At 39.9% G+C, this 24,931-nt stretch overlaps 1 protein-coding gene across 1 annotated transcript in view; it reads right to left on the bottom strand.

The window, feature by feature from the left end:
- Positions 1-725: 725 nt before the first annotated feature.
- LOC121182863 (inactive N-acetylated-alpha-linked acidic dipeptidase-like protein 2) overlaps positions 726-24,931 on the bottom strand; it is a 301,943-nt gene continuing 277,737 nt past the window's right edge. The window contains exons 16-17 of the mRNA XM_041039484.1: positions 14,312-14,510; positions 726-972 (exon numbers count right to left, since the gene is read on the bottom strand). Coding sequence (XP_040895418.1) covers positions 726-972; positions 14,312-14,510 — 446 coding nt within the window. The remainder of the gene's footprint in view (positions 973-14,311; positions 14,511-24,931) is intronic.

The following is a 24,931-nucleotide window of genomic DNA, read 5'->3' on the forward strand; positions in this document are numbered from 1 at the left end:
TAGGGAGCTGCTTGCCCATATATACATTGTTTTACCAGAGTTTCATTTCTGTAATGTAAGTGGTGAGGGTAAGGTTTAAAGAATTATCCATAGTCTGAATGGCCACAATTACACTAACTTATAAAATACTAAAAAGCAAAAACAAAAAACTATAAAATCAGCTATGGTCACAAAGTGATTTGGACCAAACCTGAACAAGTTCAATGTTGGTTTTACATTTTCCTTCACATGAGAAATTTGAATCTAAATTTTCTTCATCACATAACCTTTGCTGAACTGCTGCTTTAGTTTTCTCTGGGATTTAGTGCTGGGATTTGTCTTTGTCCAGGAAAGGATGGATACAAGTTTTATAAACAACAGAGTTAGTGGAGAAGAAGGAAAAGTAATAATTTAAAAATTACCATATGCCTTTCATTACTCGTCAGCTTTCATAGTAAGAGAGTATAGTGCAATTAAAACGACCTCATTATGTAAATAGTATTTGCATATCTAAGAGCTAATGTGCAACAAGTTAGTTTTAATACATTCATCAATCAGAAAACAGAAAATTGTTCAAATACATGTCTAAAATGCCTCTGTATATTCCAGACTGCATGTTGCTGATTCAGTATTGGTTTATGGGGTAGCTAATAATCCTGATGTATTTGAATTTTATTGACTTGATCAGTGGCAGTTTTTGCTGTTGAGTGCATCCATACTTATTTGTGGGTCTGTGTCAGTCAAGATCATATTGTGTCATTTGGGTAGTTCTCAAACAGGTCCAGGCCAAAACACACCAGCCTCTCAGCTGACCGGATGGACCTGAGGATGAGAGACAGAGACTGGTTCATGGTGCTGTGGCAAAGCACTTCCTTGTCAACAGAGTTGCGTTTGACTGCTTTCCTGGTGACGTTGCAGTGCAGGACGGCTTCCTGGAAGAGCTTGAGGATGGAAAACTGAGGAGTCTTTCCTGGAAGGCTGTATAACAGGTTTCTGTAGAGAGAGAGCGAGAGAGACAGAAACAGAGAGAGACAGAGACAGAGATAATACATGCAGAGTATGACTTGAGAAATTTGGTTACCACAGTTTGTTAGCTGATGATATCAGATATCAAAGAGTCAATATTCTTCTTCTCTGATATGTAGGAAATTTGCCACAATATTTTGACAACCGCACTTTGTGCCTGTCAAAATATTTTATCCTGTGTGGTGTAGGAGGATTTTACTCAGTGGGATAAGTAGTGGTAGTCTGCTCAGTCATGCTTTGTGTATTTAAAGGACCCCATTTTACCTTAAATGTACCTACTTCACATATTTTAAAAAATACATTTAAATCCAAAAGCACTCAGGCAGGTGGCATGAGGTATGTCGCTGAAAGAGCTGACGACAAGCAGAGAAGGGGTAAGGGGTAAGAGGGGGCAGGGAGGGGGGCTTAATGAGTACAAACTTATTTACTCATTTACAAACTTATACTTAGTATTTCAATAAGTGCCCTATAAAGGGTTAAAGTCAGATCTAGCATGTACAGGAAGCCAGTGTAATGACATGGGAACAGAGGTATTATGATCAACTTTTCTTTTGTTAGTTGTTTATATACTGGCAGCAGTGTTTTGTTCGAGTTCCCTGAGTTTTTCCTCTAATCTGCTATGAACCAAGAACTAACATTTCAGTCTTCTCAGCATTTAAAATGAGAAGGTTAGATGACATCCATTGTTTGATATCTAAGAGGCATCCAGCTTCACCAGCTGACAACATGCGTCAGACTTAATGAAGGCAACTAGGAAATCTAGTTTGTAAAGACTGATTAAAGTACCAAGGGGTAGAGAAAACAATAGGGCCAAGCAAAGCTCCTTGTGGCACACTATAACTGACCTTAATGTGGTCTAATGAGCAGCTGTTGTGTAAAACATCTGTCAGTTAAATATAATCTAAACCAGAAGAGAGCAATGTACTCTAGTACTGAAGCTGAGTCAGAGTCTGAAGCAAGTAATTACTCATTTGCCACTTTCGTCAGAGCAGATTCTGTGCTGTGCAATTTTCTGATAAGGATCAAACAGATTAATGGATGAGAGGTATCTATGAATTGCTAAGCTGCTGCTGTTTCAAGGAGTTTTGGTTTGCTTTGATTGGTTTGGAGTTGCTGATCAAATTGGGGTCCAGGTTATGCTTTTTTTTAGGTGTGGCCTGATCACTCTTGTTTAAAAAAAATGAAGGTTCAGTTCCACTAGTAATAAAGCTGTTAATTACTCTAGTAATAGTGGGCTGAGGATTGGAAGAAGATCCTTAATTAACTCTGAAGGAACAGGATCAAGTAAACAGGTAGTGGGCTTGAAGGAAAATACCAGACTAGGCAGTGTTTCAAAGTAGATTATCTCCTGTGGGTGAACTTGCTAAAAGAAGACTGTTCAGGGGTTATCACACAGTCCTGGGTGGGAACTGAGAAGGAAGAAGATATTGTTTTTTCTGATTTCAACTTTTGTGGTGAAGATCTGAAGCCAGTTGCAATGAGGGAGGTGCTACATACAGGGGTTGGTTTACAAGTGAGTGTGGTGAGTCCAAAAGAAACTTTTGGGTTATTTTAATTATTTTGTTTCAGATCAGAAAAATTAGCAGTTCTAGCGGCATGAGGAGCACTATTACATTCAAGAAGGCTGTGAGACTATGAAATGTATTTTACTTGGTTATTTCCTGCATTTTTGTTTTAGAGGCCGAGCTTTCCTAACCATGTGACCATGGCTCTTTGAGTTCTGCAAGACTGCCAGAGATACTGGATCTCACCGTCTGCATCAATCAGTAAAAATGAAATAGAGCTCTCCTCATTGCTAAGAGTTGATTGTCCCTAGAAAAATGCAAAGATTTACTGTTGTTATCAAAACCACAGGCTGCTAGTGCTATAGCCATGCACACACACACACACAAACGTGTTCATGAATGAAACACCCAATGCATATATATATATATATATATACATACATACATACATATATAACAATTAATATGTAAATGAAAATGATATTTCTGATCGAGAAGAAAAATTTAGAGGAACAGAGTTTTACTTACAGAATAAGTGCTGCAGAATTTATCAAGACAACAAGAAAACATCAAGGGAGTTTTGTGTTTGCATTAGCTAGAGAAGTGGGAAGAAGCATGTTCCACATCATGCCCTGGTTCTCTCTGTCACTGAAGAAAATAAAGGCCAATATATGAGAATTTACAGTAAAACAGTGACACAGTGACACATAAAATTGCCTAAATCTGGAAATGTGGATTCAGTGTTACTCCATACCATGCTAGTCTCAATTTTGATTCAAATAGTTGACATTTTAGATTTTGGCAGAAAAAAATAATGTCAATTTTGTGTCAGTTAACCTGTAGCCAATGAATGTCTTACCGGCCACCTAACGCTAAACTTCTTTGGTAATATGAATCATCCAGTCATAGACTGAAGGGAAGACAATCACCACTGATACAAGGACGTGTGAAAACTTCTGTTTCATATTCTGACCTCTACTTAATTTTGGGTCACAGACATTCTGTACCATTTGAGTTATTATCCCTAAAGACCCTCTTATCTACGCCTCTTTGTCTTCCTGTCACTTGTGTGGTACACAACAGCATGCACACACATAAAGCAAAGCACATACATAAATACAGGCAAGCCTTCAGGGGTAGCAGAGTAGTCATTTGTAGGTCAGAATGGCAGAGACTGCAGAGGGTTGCTCTCCTCGGGCTGAAGCGCATTGATTTCTCTTAAAGTGGCTGAACGGACAGTCTTAGAGAGTAAATGGAGTGATTCTTCATCTGTTAAGACACAAGTTGTGGGCTGTAGGGTGTGAAGGAACACTGACCTTCAACACACAATTTCGACTCAAAGTCACAGCACTGTGATCATTCTGTGTCTGCTCTACTACATAACATCGGTATATGATACCAGTGAGGCTAATCCTATGAGTTAAAGGTGTTTTTGAATATTGTAATATTTGTTGACAAAAGTGACATTGGGCATTATTAATTAAATTAATAGCATATGAAAAGTTCATTGCTTACTGGACACTTTATGTTTAGTGAACTTTTTTTAACATGTGGTGTCAGAGTATTTAAAAATCTTGCTTTCTATAATATCTGTGCATGACAAATACTCTATAATTAAGTAATAGGCAATTCAGACAGTTACTCCTGCATTTTCCATTCACTGACCTATTTGGGCAGCACAACAAAGTGCCAACACAACACAGGCATGTTATCACCTTATAATTTTGATATGGCAACTACGTGCTGTGCCAATTTACACATCCATCAGACACAGAGCTACGCTAGCACTGATTTGGAGCCATGTTTCAGGTGACCTGTTGTAAGTCTAATTCTATTTTTCACTGTAGAAAGATGCCTGTCTGAGAGCTATGAGATGCAAAGCAGTAGAGTTATGAGCAATGAAACCAAAACAACAAGCTAAAAGATGCTAAAATGCCCTTTAGAGTGGAACTGCTGAGTTAATAACTGTCTAATCGCTGATAATTGTCTGTGGGCTCGACACTATGAGTGATGCCTTTCATGAAAATATGTATTACTGCAGCTTTAAGGTTAAGGTATGGTTAGGGTAAGACAACAAAAACATTTGGTCGAGGTTAGGAAAATATCATTGTTACAAGCTAATAAAAAAAAAAAAAAGGAAGAAATGTTAATTGTGACGGAACACAAACTCACTCTCCTGTAATCTTCTACCACCCCCACCCCACCCTACCTTTCTGCCTTGCTCCATAAAAGACACACTACTTTCTGTTTCGGCACTGATCTTTAGCATTAATTCACTACTGAAGTAATTCCTTGGCATACATTGTTTAAGCTTTGGAACATGATCAGCAGTAAATTTAAAATTTAAATTTCTGTTTTTTCAGATCAGGAAAAATGATTTTTCAGATTAGAATTAAAAAGATTAAAACACAAAAGTTTGATCTCTTACGAAAAGCAAGACAAAGGGGACGGAATATACAATTCAATAATACAAATAATAAGCCAATATGTAAAGAACAATTATTGTAATATATGAGTTATTTTAGCAACGCTGAATGTTGTGTTCATATTTGTCATATCTCTACAGTGAAAATGATTTCTAAGAGAATAACAGAGATATAGATAGACTGTGCCTTACGTGGACAGGTGCTTGAATGAGCATGTCCTTAGGAAAGTGGAGTATATGTATTATCAGTCAGCTTTATGTTCACATTTTGTACAAAGCTGTAACCATATGTGCCAAACAATAAATACACCTTGAAGATGGTTTTGTTTTGTTGGGGAAACAAGTCAATATAAATTGTCGCATTCTGCTCACTAGTCATTGGCAGCTGAGATACAAAGCCTGGTGGTTTCTACACCGAGCCCATCATCCATCCATTGTTTGTACCTACATATCTATTTTATGGTCATGGGCTGGAGCTATCACTGTTTTAAACATAAGTCTCTGTTCCATAAATGTATGGTTGCATCCAAACAGAAGAGGGGCATTACAGATAGAGCTGCAGTGCTCATGCTTTATCTGTCATGTGATAGGTGAGAGAGTGGCTGCCGTCCTAGAGAACAGTGGTGAGCAAATTGCCACCCAGATTTATTTATTGTCATTATGATGAGGCACTGTCAGCCTGATGGATTACTATACAAAACAAAGCAAGACCTAATGATGCACCATGGCCACTGAGAATTCTTTATTCTGATTGGCTGGCAGGTGTGAAGTTCTAAATGCATGCACCAGTGTTAAAGTAGAGGTAAATACAGAAATAGTGAGGCTTAGTTAAAGAGCTTGGAGCTATTTGTGTAACCAATAAAATGAAACAGAAAGGTGTTCAGTGAGAGTCACGCAAATTCAACTTAAAACAAATAAGGGACTTAAAATTAGATATGCCACGGAGGAGCTGCACAGAAAATAAAAAGGTGCGCAGAAGTCTGGGAGATACACACTGACATACAGCCAAAATGCAAGCAGCAGGAGGTACAGCCACAGTAGTCCATAAAACCAGTACCACAAAAACTGGTACCTTTTGTTTCATTAAATCTGGTATTTTGCTGGACAGTGACCGTTGGTATAAGCAGGATAATACCACCATCGAAGCAGTATATTCCTTGGAGGAAGCAGAAGCTAAGAACCTCCCAACATGAAGCAGAAGCTTTGCTTCCACTTTACACTTGATGGAATGTACAAATTATCAGGTGTTATCTCTTACTTTAAAACTAACATAATGAAAATAATTAAAGTAATGAAAACAAACACAACCAAAGAGATTCTCTAAAGTGTCTCAGAAGAGTGGTATTCTTGTCCATCCATGTCCCCTAACCAGCAGACTGTTATCCACCGTCTGTCTGTGAAGATGCAGCTGTGAAAGAGGTCTTTTTGAAGCACCTCAGAGTGCACATAAACACATCTGCTATCGATTGGCGTGGCCCTCGGTGGCCAGACACCCATTCTTAATTGAGGCCGCCTCCTACTCTGCAACACAGCATATTGGGTTTAAACTATGTCTGCTGGTCCCTGGTGCCATTCACACAGGAGCAGCAGTGTCCATCCAACACTGACAGCTGCATCGTTTGTCTGTTCATGGTGACAACATTTTGGCTTATCCTCTCTTTTGCAACAGAGAATTTAAAGATTAGGTAGGTCTACAGGTCCTCCCCTGTCTGTATTAGTGGGAAAGACGTAGAAACCGTGACTTCTTATAAGTTTCTGGGTGTTCATCTGGACAATAAACTGGAGTGTTCCACGAACACTGATGCTGTCTACAGGAAGGCCATGAGTAGACTTTACTTCCTGAGGAGACTCAGGTCTTTCAGCATTTGCAGCAGGATGCTCCACATGTTCTACCAGCCTGTTATGGCGAACACCATCTTCTTTGCTGTGGTGTGCTGGGGTGCTGGCATTAAAGCAAAGGATGCCAACAGACTGGACAAACTCATTAAAAAGGCAGGGTCTATTGTTGGCTTTAAACTTGCCAACCTGGAGGAGGTGGCGAGGGACAGAATGCTGTCAAAGCTGAGGACAATCATGGACAGTCCCTCCCACCCGCTCCATAAAACTATGAACAATCTGAGTAGCAGCTTAAGCAACAGACTCCTGCTACCACGCTGCTCTATGGAACGGTACAGGAAGTCATTCCAGCCGTCTGCCATCAGACACTATAACTCATCTGTATCTGTCAGTGTTGTGCTCACAAAACTGGACGAATGCATCATCTAAGGTGCGCTATAAATCTTAGTTACATGAACTGTATATATAAATATATTTATGTGCAATTGTCTGCTGCTATGTGTGTATGTATGTGTATATAAGACCCCCCTCCTGTATATGTTGTATTTCTTTTCCATGTTTATTTTTCCTATATATAGTGTATTTATTGTTCCTCGTGACTGCTGCTACAACCGAATTTCCCCACAGGGATTAATAAAGTAACTCTTTATCATAATCTGTATTTATATAGCACCTTCGACAATCAAAATCGTCTCAAAGTGCTTTACAGAGACCCAGAGCCTGACCCCAGAGTAAGCACTTAAGGTGACAGTGGCAAGAAAAAACTCCCTTTTAACAGGAAGAAACTTTGAGCAGAACCTGGCTCAGATGGGGGACCCTCCTGCTGATGGCCGGGCTGGGTGAAAGGAGGAAAAGGACGTGATGGATATGCTGTATATGCAGCATATAAAACATGATATAAACAGGGTTGGCAATGGACAATGTTAGAGGGCCAGCATTCAGAACAGTTAATGGATACTGTGTGCTCAGCAGATTACAGCTGGCATAGAATATTAATCCAACATGTATCTGTAGCAGAGTGGAACATTAAACATAGGAATTTATTAGAAATGGATAACTTTAGACAATAAACAGCAGCAGGTGGGTGGAGCCAGGACCACAGACAGAGAACATGCAGCTCTGGAGCCAGAGATACCTGCAGAAAGGTACAGAGAAAGAGACACCAGAGAGAAACAAGCACAGGACTACAGGACAGAGAGGACACAGAGTTAATGACATGGAATAAAGGCTAATACATATGAGAGTGGGTCTGAGGAGAGAAAGAGAGAAGAGGTGTGCAGAGGATCATGGGAAGTCCCCCAGCAGCCAAGATTCTATAGATTCTATAGAGATAATTGTGACTAACTATAAGTTTAGTCATAATAACTAAGACTATAACTACAACTAATTATAAGCTTTGTCAAACAAAAAGGTTTTAAGCTTAATTTTTAAATTAGAGAGGGTGTCTGCTTCCCGAACCCAAACTGGCAGTTGGTTCCACAGGAGAAGAGCCTGATAGCTAAAGGCTCGGCCTCCCATTCTACTTTTAGAGATTCTGGGAACCATAAGCAAACCTGCATTCTGGGAATGAAGCAATCTATTGGGATAATATGGTACTATCAGCTCTTTGAGATATGAAGGAGCCTGGCCATTGAGGGCCTTCTATATAAGGAGAAGGATTTTAAAATCAATTCTGGATTTTACAGGGAGCCAATGAAGAGAAGTTAGTACAAGAGTAATATGATCTCTCTTGCTAATTCCAGTCAGTACTCTCGCTGCAGCATTTTGGATCAGCTGGACGCTTTTTAGAGAGTTAACTGGACATCCTGATAATAGGGAATTACAGTAGTCCAGCCTAGAAGTAACAAATCCATGGACTAGTTTTTCAGCATCACTCTGAGACAGAATGTTCCTAATCTTACTGATATTGCGCAGGTGAAAGAAGGCGGTTCTAGAGATGTCTTATATGCGAGTTAAAGGACAAATCCTGATCAAAAATAACTCCAAGGTTCCTCACAGTTGTACTGGAGGCTAAATTAATGCATCCAGACTAACTATATGATTAGATAAACTATTTCTGAGGTGTTTAAGACCAAACAAATTAGCAAATCTTTAACATTTCTTTTCTTTCGTGGCTAAGTTGGACATTCTGTGAATTTGGACACCTTTATTTTGGTGCTACATTACATCTGGAACTCCCAGATAGGTGAGAAGGCGAAAGACTTAAAATATGACTTCCACCATCAATATGCTGACTTCCCAAACTAATACACTTCATGCAAAGAACTAAGTCAGTTGAACAACATTATTCACAGTATCTAAAATATTAATGTCCAACAAGAGGGAAGGTGCAATGCACCAGGTGTGAAATGGAGGATAACTCATATGTTAAACATGTTCGAAAGTAATGATAATTAAACTGTCAGAGATCTTTTCTGGTTTTAAACATCAAGGCAGTACAGGGATCTTTTTTTTTCATGAAGGCGTGAGTAAGAGAAAACTAGAAGGCAAACTGGATAGACTGTGCAGGATTTGGTGCACTGGTGTCTATTTGGTTGGTTTTCAGTGACTTGTGCGTAACGAAAACAGTGACATTGGACTGGATGAAAGTTGACTCTTTCGCCTTACCGTGGGCCACTTTCACCAATGGTGGCACTGAACATCTAAGTAACAGCTAATACATGAAAATCTTTGTTAACATTAAAGAAAGCATTTCATGTGTTTCTGGTTGCCTCAGCCACCACTGTACATACTGTGTTACATCAAAGGCACAGAAATATGCAGCTGTCAGATGCAACTTTGTCACATACTGGTATACACATTAGTTTTGGGTTCAAGTTTGTTAATGTAACAAGCACAATTCATTGTTTCTTACTTTAACTTTGGGTCCCAACCCACCCTTTATATGTGCGTGGCGACATGTTATCCAGGACATTCATGCTGTTACATAATCTTGATTAGATTCATTTTATCCAGTGTTTAAAGCCAAATACCTATCTTATGCCTTTAACAAGTACAAAACAGAGCTAGATGATCGAAGACAAGACCATATCACGCTGTTTTAGCCTGTCTTCACTGGTACTCAATAAGTTTTGCAATTGATTTTAAGATTTTACTGATTACTTTTAAAGCACTTCACGGTTCAGCTCCCTGTTTTTGAATTGCTGCTCCCCTATGAGGCAGAGTGCAGCCTCAGATCCTCAGGCAGGGCTGTGCTGGCTGTTCTTAAGTCCTGGCTCAAGACTAAAGGTGTACAGGCTTTTGCTGTCATGGCTGCTCAGCTCTGGAACTCCCTGCCTTCAGATCTGAGGCTGCACAGTCAGTGACATCTTTTAAATCACCCCTCAAATCTTCTCAATTCATCTATTTAAAAGAAAGTTTGTTATCTAAGTTTGTTTTCAATTTTGTTTCATTTGTTTTATCATTATTATATTGGGTATTTTATTCAATTTTAGTTTTGGATTATTTTTGATTGGTCTGGACCTGCTCTGTGTGAAAAGTGGCTTGACATAATTTCTGTTATGATTCGGCACTATATAAATAACAATAAATAAATAAATAAATAAATAAATAGATAGATTTTAAAAGTAGCAGGAGTAGTAGTAGTAGTATAAACTAGTACAATTATTTCTTACTTATCATTATTACTTTATTTCCCTCACACTGCTAATGTTTTCTGCATGTTATCTCCATATTCCCCCCCCCCTTGGCATTTTATGCCTGTCAGTTCCCCTGGTGCCTGATCCTCATGTGACCTGGCTGAGAAATGAGGGATTTCGGTGAGCTGTCAGTGAGGCAGCTTAGCTCCATAGCCCGAACCGAAGTCATGTCGAATATGAAGTTGAATATCTTATGGTTTTGTTGAGATTAATGAGAAGCTCCTGCAGTGTGTTTGGTGAGGAAAGCTGTCGGGGCTTGGTGAAGTCTGCCTCATGATCCAGACCTGTTTTGAACAGCGAATCAATTCGAACCAAGTGACAATAATTAGGTTACATTCTATAGTGTTTTTAGTGTTGTTGGTGTATTGAACCTGCCCACATACTTTTTAGTGCACTCTGTGTTCAGTATGTGACCGTGGAGGGTCTGTGTAGTCTTGCAGTGAGTCTGTGTGTGTGTCCCTTTCATTAGTTTCTGTGTGTTCACTCAAGTCCAGTCACAAGAGGCATAATGTCATTCCCATGACATTATGGCTAATGAAGCAGAAATACTTTACAAAGAGAAGTAAGCGTAAAAGAACAGAACAACATTCATTATCTCTGTGAATGTTCTCTCTCATCCAGGTCATAGTTCTCTCTTTGAAAATTGAATCGAAGGCAACTGGACATATGTTTGTCTGGGAAGACGTTTTGCCTCTTATCCAAGGGGCTTCATCAGTTCGTATGCATCGGTCTATCTAGTCCGCACTAGTCTGACGTCAGACTAGTGCGGACTAGATAGACCGATGATGAATGTTGTTTTTGTGGATTAAGCTATCTAGTGGACCCACGTATATAGAGAATTACAAGGGGCCAAAGATGGAGCTTTGGGAAACACCACAGGTCAGAGGGGCCACAGAAGACGAGGCATCACCAACAAGTGTAGAAGGAGTTCTGTGTATGATTTCAACCAGTCTGAGGCAGGATCCCTGAGGCAAGCCCATTTATCAGGGTAGTCCAACAAAGTCTGATCTACTGCATCAAAAGCTCAGCTAAGATAAATCTAGCACTAAACAATCACCTGTCTCAGATATTAGAAAATGATCTATTTTAGCACTATGAACTAAAATTAACTTTTCATCAAATAAATCAACTTTGAGAAAACAAATTTATCTAAAACTAATAATTTGGTGATGGGAGAGGACGAAAACTGGGTGGACTTCTGCATTTTTAAGGTGGGAGGGAAAACTGTCAGCAGAGAGAGGGCTACTAACAGTGCTTAAAATAGAAGGACAAACCCATCAAAAATATTACCTTGGAAATTTAGTAAGAAAAATGTCTTAAGTAATTGATGAGGACTTTAGCAATTATGTCCTTCAAAGTGCACAGCGAAACAGCTTCACACTTGGTTGGGAGTGGGGGGTGGTGGGAGGGTATTGTTTTTATTGTCTTTGAAAAGTACTATACAAATAAAGTCTGACTGATTTGAAGTTTTTGTTATGTCACTGACAGCTCTTTGCATTTGCCTCATTTATGTCTGTGTTTCAGTGGGACTTCTGTTTTCTCTAGATGCAATAATAGCTGCAGAGCTCTGTATACTTTCACGACTGTAGTTGGTTTGTTTGTGAACTTGAAGGTTAGTGAACAGGTAATGTTAGCTCTAAAAGTTAAAGCGTTTGTGATATGACATGATTTACTGAAGGCTTAAAATTGGAGCATGAACACCTTAATTTCTGTTTTTGCCTTTACTGATAGTAGACTAATGAGCATAGGTCTTTGGGACACACTAGAGTTCTGTTTTGGGATACAGTGTAATGTTTGCTGTCGTACTGGTTTCTAAGCTGAGCAGGAATACAGCTGTTTAGCTTTTTGTATAAATGAACCAGCTGAACCAGTTCAAATCCCTCAGAGCACACAGCAGGTTCACCCACTGACCTTGGTGAAGACCAGGAGTACTTACTGTCCTGAAACTCATTCCGGTGTCAGCAGCAGCTACATTTTTTAATTGAAATGTTTAGAGCCAGACCACAAACAAGGTCAACACTGACTTAGCACATACAGATACACAGTGGATGGGATTCTCTCAAAAACATTTAAAGGCTTTTGCACAATTTACTGATTTAATGGTTACCTAAGGACACACGTATCATACACATAACCACAATGATACAAACCATATACGTCATTATGAATTTGCAGCACTGCACTGCTGTACACCATAACTGTCGTAATTATGTGTTTATGTTGCTTGAAAATGTACCTTAGCTGTTGTTGCTTAAAATACAACATAACTGTCCAAAGCAAACACATTTAGACACTGTTTGCTGCTCTTAGTCTAATTGTCTTAGTCCTGTGAGGGAATGGTAACTTCCTTTATAAATGAGTGCTATTAAGCCTTAATGCTTTCCAAGCATGATGGAGCAGCTAATTTTAGCTTGGATGCTAATGGCAGTCTAGGACAATTAACACGTCTATTACTGCCATAAACTGTGAATAACACTGAAGAGCAGAAGCCATTTATTCTGTTAGAATCTGGTGGAAAAGTAGACGGCGACATAGCTGCGAGAGGAAAACCACTGTGTACCAGACAGAGTGGATACTAAAATCAAACGGAGCAGAGGTGTTACTGTTACGAGATAGAAATATAGTCGCCACCAGCAGTCAAGGTCAGCTGTCCTCCAAGTAAATGTGATGTGATAGGATTAATTGTGTTTAATCTTTAACTGGACAGTTTGACTAAAATAACTTCATCAGCTAATCTGGAGCTCTCACCCCGTTGTACTGTACATGCACTGAGCAGAGCCAACGAATTATTGCTGCTCTGCCCTGAAAAACTGCTGCTTAGAAAAAATTCTAACACTGGTGTGTGTAAATTATTTCCATCTTCTTTCCACTTTTTTTTTGTCAGCAGGTTGTTAATGTAACAGAAGGTTTATGTTACATTATGCTGTTCTGGTCCATATGTAGAACAAGTTGAAAAAGATGTGGATCCCTGAAATTGCAAAAAAAAAAAAAAGATGGCGAATGGGGGATTTAACTCACAGCTGTCACAACATGGGACTGCGTGTGATTTAGGGACTGTGTGAAAATTGTCAGGGGGAGGAGAGGGGGGTCAGAAAAGGGGGAGGGTTCTCCATTTTTAGATTAATTATCAATGTCATAGCCACCATCAGTTCAGTTTTGGCTCATATCTTTTCCTTGGGGAACAACATAATAATTTGTAGAGTATGTAACCAAGACCTGTGCAGAAATATAGAACAGGAAGAACACTTCAAATCCAGGGATGTATATGCAAGTTATGAACAAAAAGGAAGCATGAAATATTCACAAAAACTTTTCTACAGGGTCAGGTGTCACTTTGTTGAAATTTCCTTTTTTGAATATTTAATCTTTCTAATAAACCACTGCAAAAAGGGTACAGCAGGATAATGTAATTAAAAAGAGTGCCATATGACATTTATGACACATCCTTAATGTACGAACATTCGGGTTTTTTTTTTTAAGTAAGACAATTCCACTGGGTAGCTTTTAATGAAAATCATGCAATGCTGGAAAGTGAGTTTTTGATGAGTGATGTTTAGGTTGCCTGAATGTTTAGTCAGGTTAAAGACCTTTTAATGGTAACTGGAATGGAAAATAAGACCAATTCCTGCACTGGAAAAAGATATAGAAAGGAACTGTTGACCCATTAAACCACAGTGTCCACAACCTGTCTAATTTTCACCAGAACAGCAACAAACAAACAAACTGCTAGAAGAGACTTAAACCTGTTAAACACTAAATCGAACTATATTCACTATTGTGACATATTGAGTTCACTTAAATTCACACGTTTTAAGATTATCAGACTGAGGGTAGGGGGCTGACAGTATGCTCGTTACCTCTTACCACACTATGCAACTGTGATGCATTGACTTGTCTCCTACCTGAACACTCCGGGCGGTGTCTGTGGGATGATGAAGCTCTTCTCCAGGTCACGGAGCACATCGTTGAGCATCCGCACGTGGGAGGGATCACGCTCTTTAGGGTCATTGGCTGGTCGCATGGTTTCAGACTGGAAGAAAGCTGCGTGGTCTCTCAAAGAGGAGGCTGAGGACAGCAGGGACGGAGATATCACGCTTTTGTCTAGACACAGAATGAGAGAGAAGACAAAGATAAACAACAGATAAAAACACTGACCTTAACTTCTGTGAAGTTATGTAAATGTCTGTTCCCGAAGCTGACATACACATACAGTGGTGGAAAAAAGTTTTCGGACACCCTTAAAATTTTACACAATCTCAAATATTGTCATGAAATATTTGCAGAAAAATCTTTTTGTATTTCACAAGGTGTGGCTGCATCAGACAGACACAAACAAAACTAATGATTTCTTTTGTTTATTGTTATCAAGAAAAAAAATAGCAAAACTAAATTCTTGATGGTGTCAACATGTCAGTTCTCAACATTGTCGGTATCAAAGTTAACAAATAGCAAAGAATGTGTTCAAAACTGAACAAAAAATAAATAAACCATCAAATAACAAAATGAATATTTAGTACTCCTGCCATTAGCACGCAGTAGCGCTTTAATCCTGGCTGGCATGTTCTCCACGAGCCTTTCACATTGTTGAGGGGGAATCTTCTCCCATTCTTCTTGAACTACTGTTTTTAATTCTTCCAAATTCTTTGGTTTCCGCATTGAAACAGACCTTTTGATAATCCACCAAAGATTTTCAATGGGGCTCATGTCTGGGGATTGAACTGGCCACTCTAAGACCTGGATATTGTGCTCCTGCAGCCAAGTTCTACTTGACCTGGATCTTGCTGAAACATCCAGTTTCGACCTCGTGTAGTGTCAAGTTTTGTGCAATGTGTATAATGTATTCTTCAATGTGTGCAAATCCATTTATGTTCTGCCTATCTTGCACCTGATTCTCTCTTTGACCTCTACTCTGTCTCCCACACACACATCTCCACTCTGTTTCCCACACTGATCAGCCTGTCCTGCACCTGTGGCTGTCTCGGGCACCACTCAGTCTGTTACTGCTGTACTACAGTACAAGTGTGTTATCTCTCATGCATTGCGTGGGCTTCCCTCACACATCTACACTCATGAGGAGATGTGTGAGGGAAGGTGTCAGTGCATGTAGCATTAAGAAGAGGAATATGCTAACATGAGATAAGAAGAAGACACCAGTAGATATCAGGCCTGCAACAAGCGAAGGAGGGAAGATGGGGTGAACACAAGGTTTGATGCAAATAGACAACACACCAACCAAACGAGGGGAGATAGAAAGGGACAGGCCAACTTCTGCCCAGACCTGTTCTTGAACCTGATCAACAGTCTGCCACTGGTCGTGTGTAAGTCCACGTGCAGTACTTTGAAAAAAGGTGTCAAACTGAAGCCAAGCGCCATTACTAATGTAGTTATTTGATACAAGGTGGGAAGGGCATTTTAAACACAAATAGGATCATCCCAAAAACAATCAAATAAGGAAAAAGGGGGCATGATCAGACATGCCCTTTGGTCTGAACCACACCTACAATTTACAATATAAGAATTGATCCCCAGGTGGTACAAATCAGTCATTTTCTGCAGACATGCATATATATATATATATATATATATATATATATATATATATATATATATATATATATATATATATATATATGTATATATATATGTATATGTATATGTATATATATATGTATATATATATATATATGTATGTATATATATATATATATATATATATATATATATATATATATATATATATATATATATATATATGATTAGCGTATATAGTTGCCTTAATTTGACGTAATATTAAATTGCTTGAAAAGCTTGCTGACTCAGAATTAAGCTTTGTGTTGACTGGTTGCCACTAGGTCTGATCACAGTGTGGACAGGAATGAAATAACAAGAACTCTTGCTACTACAAGGTGAAAGTGCAAAGAACCATGATCAGATGCCATTATCCAGATAAAAATGCCAAAGGCACACTAGAAGTACTGCAACCCTGCCAGGAAAAGTTGGTACATATAATGGATGGACATGTGATGTATCAGATGCAAGATGGCGGCGCTCTTGTCGCTTGCGGCTGCTTTGGCTCACAACAGCTTCGACAAAGAAAGACTTAATACGCCATTAAAACCAGTGCAATCTGTCACAACAGCACGGCGAAACTTCGCTAAACACATCTACGACCGTCAGAACTTTTACCAGCATGTGGACTTTGCCACCAGGGGAGTGAACACACTGGACTTAGTATACACCAACATAAAGAAGGCTTTCGAAGCAGCCCCCCGCCCCCACCTTGGCTCCTCTGACCACCTCTCTGTTATGCTGATTCCAGCATACAAGGCCCTGCTCACCAGAAGTAAGCCCACCCAAAAACAAGTGAGTGTCGCCTAAAGGAGCTATGTCGGCACTAAAGGACTGTTTTGAGAGCACTGACTGGGACATATTCAAAGAAGCTGCAACTGACAGCGAGCGCATAGACGTAGAGGAGTATGCTTCAACTGTGTGTGCGTACATCTGACTGTCATAACTAGGGCCAATGACAAACCTTGGATGACTAAGGAGGTTCGAGTAGTGCTGAGGGAACACGATGTTGCATTCAGATTTGGCAACGCTGAGGCTCTCAGAGTGGCAAAAGCCAACCTGAACCATACCATCAAGGCAGTTAAGCGTACCCAAGGTCAGCAGATCCATGTTTTTTTCCAGGACCAGGGCAACATCAGGCATCTGTGGCAGGGCATCCCGTCCATCACGGGTTACAAAGCCACTCCCTCCCCCTGTCAGGACAACATCAGCTTCCTCAATGAACTGAATCAGTTCTTCGGATGGTTTGAGGAACTAAACACCACCCCCGTAAGGAAAGCTATTCCTCACCCTGACAAGCAGGCACTCAGACATTCCAGGACGGGTTGTCAGGGAATGTGCTGACCAACTGGCCTACATCCTCCACAACATCTTCAACACCTCGTTGACACAGGCTGTCGTAACATCATGCTTCAAGGCTGCCAGAATCATACCAGTGCCCAAGAAATCCAACTCCACCAATCTGAATGACCTCCGCCCCGTAGCACTTACTCCCATCATTATGAAGTGCTTCGAGAGGGTGGTGAAGGACCACATCATCTCCAAACTCCCACCTTCACTCGACCTTTTCCAGTTTGCGTACCACCCGAACGGTTCCACAGAGGATGCCATCGCCTCTGTCCTCCTGAGCTTGGAACACCTGGTCATGTGTTTGACTGGTCCATCCTCTGGGTTTGACCTTCGAAATATCATTTCACACACACACACGTACAACACACCAGTGCAGGACATAAGTTTCTCTTTCCTCCCATTTCTCTCTTCTAACCCCCAGACCACCATCTACTCAATATAATAAATTAAAGAGACCCTCTGGGCCTTTCTCAGTACTAGCTACTGATCAATGTACTCTGGCCTCACACTCACACTCACACTCACACACACACACACACACACACACACACACACACACACACACACACACACACACACACGCACACACACACTATATGTGAATCCTAAAACCTAGTCTTAACCCTCAAACAGCCATTTATGCTTGGGGGTCCAGCATTTTGGTTTCCAGAAAGATGTCGGACCCCACAAATATAGTGGGTTCCTGGTTTTTGGACCCCCTGAAAACACACACACAAAAACACAATGCTATCCTCATTAGTCTGTCAACACAAAGCTGGCTTGTTTTACAGTACACTGTAAATCAATTACCTTGCATTTACAGTTAATTGCCTTGTATTCTTGGTTCTGTTAAATTATATCTGACTAAATCCAATGGACTTGTCTCAGGAAGGCTGATATCTGTTGTGTTACTGTCTGTATGAGGACAAAAATTGATTCAGGTGTTCATCTATTAATGGTTTACATTCAGTAACTCAGAAATGAATGATATTTCATGAGCACAGAAATACAGTAATAGCACTGTTTGCAATTCTGTAGGTCAAGAAATATCTTTACAGGCTGTTTACAGGATTGCACAAACCAACAAATTCCCATGATAACAACTGCTCACAAACTCACAAACTATTGTGCTGGCTATTTAAATATGAAAGAGTCAGTTTCTGCATTTCTTGTCTCTGTAATTCGGAGTGACCAGTGAAAACAAGTAAATCAATATTTATTTACATATCTAGTGTGTGTGATGTGTCCAAAACCGACATGAGCTCTGAGAGTGAAAACAGTGGAATGTATAAATGCAGAGGTCAGGGTGTCGGTGAAGCACATCCGGCTTTCATCCAGGAGACTGGAGCTTGCATCCTGTCACACATACAGCAGGCGGTGCTGTGAGGAGGCTAAGCTATGGTCATGAAAATATTAAAGGTTCATGAAAGATATGGGCTTATTAAAATGTATGTATGTATGTATGTGCTGACCCTTCATTACTCCTGATCCAGATAGCACTGGAAACACTACAATTCACTTAGTTTACAGCTCATTTTAAGTCCTGTATTTAAGTTTAATCAGACTTAAAACATGGTAAAGTTTAGAAATCTTTATCTTCTATCTTCTTCTTCTTCTCTGTGTGGATTCTCATTGACCAGGCTGTGACCTGGTTCAGGTCTGTGTGGTGTAGTTACGCAGAAACAGACCCAAATTCTGCACTAAATGGTGAGATGAATTTCCCTCTTTTTATTATTTGGTACTAGTAAGAGTTGGTGCTTTTCTTGGCTGTGACCACTGCAGATGTTTCCCTTAAAGGACTGTAACCATGATGTGTCTCTGTCCATAACCATACCATACCCGCCATGCACATATATTTTAGATGGAAACAGTTTATTAGGACAAATAGAAGAACTTAATCCTAAAATGCTTCATTCAGCAAGACAGAAAAAATGATAAAAGCCATTAAGGGTTTGATGTTCCTGACCTTGTTCACAGATCAGATAAGAAGAGACAAGAGGTATAGTACAGCATGTACAGACATTTTCTGAAAAAAAAAAAGATAAATAAAAGCACCGCTTAGAGAAAATTATGTGAGACTTACTGTGAAAGATTCATGTGCAAAAAAAAATTGTAGCTGTATTTCTTATGCTTCTCATGTTTGAGTTTGAGACTATGAAGAGTTGTCTGTCTGGGATCATTGCAGGAGTTTATTTACAAAAAAAAAAAAAAAATTCAAATCAAGAAGAGACTATAAACTAATAACTTCCACCATATTGGTTTTAATCAGCAAACCTTGGAATGTGCTTCTGTCTTTGGATCAGAGTGTATCACAGTACGCTGGGAACAGAGCGTGACTCGTCGACGAGGCAGCGGGGACAAAAATAGACAAAGAGAACTGTTCTCTCCTACAAATTTAAATGGCTCTGGCTCCTTGCAGCCAGCTGGGACTCATGAAATATTGTTTGATTGTTGTAATCCATCACATCTTTTGACACGCGGGGACCTGTGTGAGCGTGTTTGTGTTTGGGCGTGCAGTTGGGACCTGGCCTCTTGCGATAACAGTGGCAGAGAGGAGAGAGAAAAACAAAAGAGCTTTCGAGTGATACTTTTACTGGATGGAATATTTTCACTTTTTTTTTGTATGCCAGCAGCTGCAGAATGTTTATAAATGTTGGGGTTGGGTATGGTGTTCAGGCTTCACTGATTCTACTTCTTCATTCATGTTGAAGTAAGTTCTTTGAGCTTTAATTCCTGCCTCTAATTCTTATTGTACTGTTCTTATAAGAAAATATGTACAGACCAAAACACCTTTATCTTTTGAGCAGATTCAGGCGGTGGCTGTGACTTGGTGTTGCGGCTAATTGGCAAAACCAAAGAAATCAATATGCCACAGTGGGCTAAACACAGGAGCAATTGATGATAAAAGGATTCACGTCCACTTCCGAAACTCTGTTTAACTCTCCTTTTATGTTCTAAATCACAAATGCTGCACAACTGACTCCACTTACAGCTGCTTCCATGCGTCAGTTCAGAGAAAGGAAAGGCTATAAATGGAAAAAAGCATAAAATACACCGTAGCACGGTCAACAGAAAGTTTCACTCCTGACATTCATCCCACTTCATGATGCAGCCCCATCCCAGAGCAAACAGTTGAGTGCAATAATTTGTAACCACAGAGTACACACTCACCACCAAAGCTATGGATTTATAACTGAAAGTGAACAAAAACACAGAAATATGCGTGCATATTATTATTTTCCTGTCAGCTTTACACAAACACTGCTGCTGTTTTATATATCCTACATCATCCCCCCACTGCTCCAACATCAGACCCTTAGGAGATTGTTCTATTTAACTCCTGAAACTTGCAGACGACACAGTGGTCATCAGCGTCACCCGGGACGGAAATGAGTCTGTGTGCAGAGGGTCAAAGGTCAAACAGCTGGGTCCCTGGTGTAGTCACAGAGCCACAAATGGGCAGGGAAGTTCACCATTATACTATGGATGTATTCTAACCTAATCCAGCTTCTCTCCTTTGAGAGGAGCTTTAGAACAGTGTAGGCTTAAACAACCTGACACAAGAGCAGTTTCTGTCCTCACGCTGCCACTTTCATAAACAATTAAATCAGCCATGCAGTGTCAGAGAACAATCCCTGTGTAACAACCCTGTATCAAAAAGCTGTTCATATTTGCCTTTCCTTAACACTATGAAGCTGATTCTGATTCTGGTCATTGCGGCATCTCTCTGACACGCACAAGCCTCATTCCCATTCCCAAAGTTAGTCATAGATGGATGTAAACACCTCCTTAACCAACCTATTTGCCAAACAGTACAGTCCACCTCTACTTCCTCCAGTCTCACAGGGGATGTGCAGTTCACCTTGTAGCACAGGAGAGAACTTCAAACAGTTTCAAAGATGTTGTTCTCACACATGAAGATTATGCACAGCTGTGCTATTTACAGCAATAATAATCAATAATTCAATAATCAGATGATTATAAATTATCACCGGCACAGTACGGATGCTGCATTTCAATCATAGTCAACAAATGTCAGAGAGGTAATTAGTAAAAGTGGTCACATTGTAATGCACGTCACAAAGTACTGAACCGTAACTGATCACATGACATGCATTTGACAAACTCATTTTCTAGGTATGCAGCAAAAATTAGTAACACACTGAAACTGACTAAAACCTTAAGCCTTAATAACACAACAAGTTAGACTCAGTCTCACACCATACGTTTCCATTTCCACTTTACCATAATCACACTGAACTTGCTCTAGAAAATCACATGCTCGCCTGATCTGAACTATGTGCGCGATGCACACGGTCTGATTGCATGTTCTACTTTTCTAAATTGCAGTTTATTGGTGGGAAATTGTAAATGCATGGTTTTTGTGAATATGCATCTGGTCCCTGGGTCTCTCTTTGTATCTTTCTCCTTCTCCTTTAGATCTGTGTTTACAGTAGCTGTTCATGGGGCGTCGAGAGTATGACTGGGGACTTAAAAACATAGCTTTACTATACCTTGCAGCAGATGCTTTGGCATATTAATGTCCTTCATCCCAAGCATGGAATTATTTTTAATGCAATTATAATGCTGTACTGTAGCCCTACATACAGCATGCTGGTTCATCTCTGCCATTACTGGTAATGTAGACTTAAGCACAGTAGAAGCATAGTTCCCTGTCTTGAGGCACGAAGTACAATTAAAGAGCATGTTTCTTCATGAATCCCTGCTCCTTACAAATTTCAGAACTAATTATCTACACCTGACTTTAACGACCACAGTCATAATTTTATTACTATTTATCATTTATTAATTTATGCTTTGTTTTCCTGGATGTTTGATGTGTAAAAATGTTCATGGAAACACCTTGGACGGACCACCAGTTCATCACATGACTAACACACAAACGTAAGGAAACACAAAAGCACCAGGATAGAGAGTGAGCTCCTTCTTTCTATGAGCAAACTGTTAACTGCACTCTTTCACAGCTTTGTATAGTAAAGAGGAGTTTAAGGATGTTTTTCAGCTGATCATTATGTGAAATGATAGCACACAGAGCAGTAAATACTTCAAAGGTTACCAGGGTTTATTGATGCTAGAGCTCTTTCTTTTATTTACTGAATGAAAATGGTGCATTCAGTTATTTCTTTTCTTCATATTGGTGGCTGTGATGTCCTTGGTGATCACTGATTGGACAGCCATAATTTAACCACCTTTATATTTAACACTACTTTGCTGATTACAAGCAGGGACCTGAGTGTTTCACTGCTTCACATTCATTCAAGTACTTTTCAAAATCTGTTCAAAGAAAAGTACCGACTGAAGTCAAGGTCAGGCCATGTTTTTGAGAAATTCTGAAACAAACTTGACTCCCCTGCTCCGACACTTGACAGTTAAATATCTAAGGAGAAATTTCTGCAGTGTCAAGTATAGTTTAGTGTTTTACAAACACTGTTCAGAAGCAGATGACCCTGGAGGCTTAAATAATGGATTAACATGAGCAAGTGAGGCCAAAGAAAACAGTTTCACAAGCACTAACTAACTAGTTGGCAAGCTGGAAAGGCACTCAAATCTAAATGTACAGGGAAAAAAAACATGAATGACAATGACTTTTTAATCCATCATGAAGTCAAGTCTCTTCTGCACAGCTCTTACTGCCTTCGGTCTGTTACTGGTACCTCACCTCACTGATATCACTGATGCTCAGTTGGATTGTAAAATTCTCAGGAAAACTCTTCCTACTTGTCCATACTGTATGTTATCTGCAATCTTGGAATATTAGTAAGTACCAAACCCATGCCCAGAAAGCAGCTGACAGGAGACTGCTAGCTTGGAGAGCTATTTATTGCTGACCCAGGGTGTTAGCCAACTAGCCCTGCAAAGCAGAGCCCCAAAGCTTTTACAACATAATCTGCAAAGACATGCAGGTAAATTCCTCTCTGCCCATTTCAGATGCGATCATCAGAACACCAAATGAAGGACTAGAGAGCCAGAGTCATGGTGCCATGCCCTGGCTAACCTCTGTTCTACTAGGGTTTCACTTTCCACGTTCTGAGACAAATCAGCATCCACCACAGAAGCTGCTGTTTGAAACTGAAACCTGCAGGCAAAGCCCCCATGAAAGGACTATAAGAATGGCTGCATGAGAACAAATTTATAGTTGTGATCTCTGCCACGACCCCACGACTCACTCATGGACTTGGTTTGTGGAGCTGTGGTGTTTGGCCTGCAAACTTCTAAGGCTTATGGGTAATGATGTATGTTAAAGCATGTTAACAAAACAAAAATACTGAAATACAGTTAGATTATAGCATTTTTTAGATTAGATAAGATTACCACTATTATAAAAACATAAAAAGCAATGACATACTATTGAGGAAAGTTCTCTTCTAAGGCTGCGATTAGTTATCAGCAATGTTACAAACATCAGTGGGATTTTGAATGAGATTTTCTTCTGGAACAGGAACCCAGAAGTTCTGCTGTCTCTTCAGCTCTCTATAAACATTTGGAAGAATGCTACTGATCCCTCTAGCAGACATAGAGCAATTTTGTGTATCTGTGTCAAGGATCATTGAAGCTGTTTAACTAAATATGACACATACTTTGTTTCATTTGCCACCCGTCGATAAATAAGATTTTTTACACTCTGGTTTTCCATAATGGATGGCTGCCTCAGTCCTCAGCTCTGTCATTTTTATTTGTTCCACCTTTTCCATCTCCAACACAACTACTTCTGCTACATCCCACAGTCCATTCCACACTATTTTTCACCCATCTCCGTAAATGCAGAAAGTTTTGTGGAGATTTTGTTTGGAGGAGCATCAGCTCTCTGTGAGACTTGGAGGCGATGCGGTGAAGAAAACTTGTCGATCTGCTGGTGAAGTTAAGACAGGATGAATTTTGAACACCAGTCACGTCCATTCACAGAATTTCTGTTCTCCAGTCAACAAAATAGATGAACTCCAGCTCATCAACGGGACAAACTCAGAGTTTTCATGCTCGGCTGCCTTGTGCTTCACTGAAAGCTAGCTGGGTGAGCCCATCCCCGACAGCTCATTACGGCTGCCTGGTTTCCCCCCAACATCGTGGAAGACCATCAACTGGCTGACGACCTGAATGTGTTTTACTGTACGTTTGACATCTCCACATTTACACCCTTCACCTGCTCCATCTCAGACATCACAGAACCAACTGCACCTCCTGCATTAAATTCATTCATACATTCTTGTATGTCCTTTGTATGTTTAATTACTTGTATGCATAAACATACTTGGTCAATAAAGCTGTTTTTAATTCTGATTCTGAAGTTGGGACTTCATAATAGGTCTCTCCTATCTATACCTCTGGACTTCAATCTAATTATCCAGCATAATGTGATTCTTTGGCTTTGCCACTGAGAGATGTTTGATTAAAACTCCATAATGTACATCTTACAGTAGGTTTTCAGAGTCCAGCAGATGTAAGAAATAATCCGTTCATCTGAACACACACCTTTACTTTGATTTCCTCAGTGTACATGAGCAATTCCCAGGACTGGCAGTAGCCTGCTCTACCTTTCTGTGGTAGTGCTGTCGAGGACCAAAGGCAGCCCTGCTGCTGAGCACTAT

This window comes from Toxotes jaculatrix, chromosome 6, assembly GCF_017976425.1.
Source record: "Toxotes jaculatrix isolate fToxJac2 chromosome 6, fToxJac2.pri, whole genome shotgun sequence".
NCBI classification, from domain to species: Eukaryota; Metazoa; Chordata; class Actinopteri; family Toxotidae; genus Toxotes; species Toxotes jaculatrix.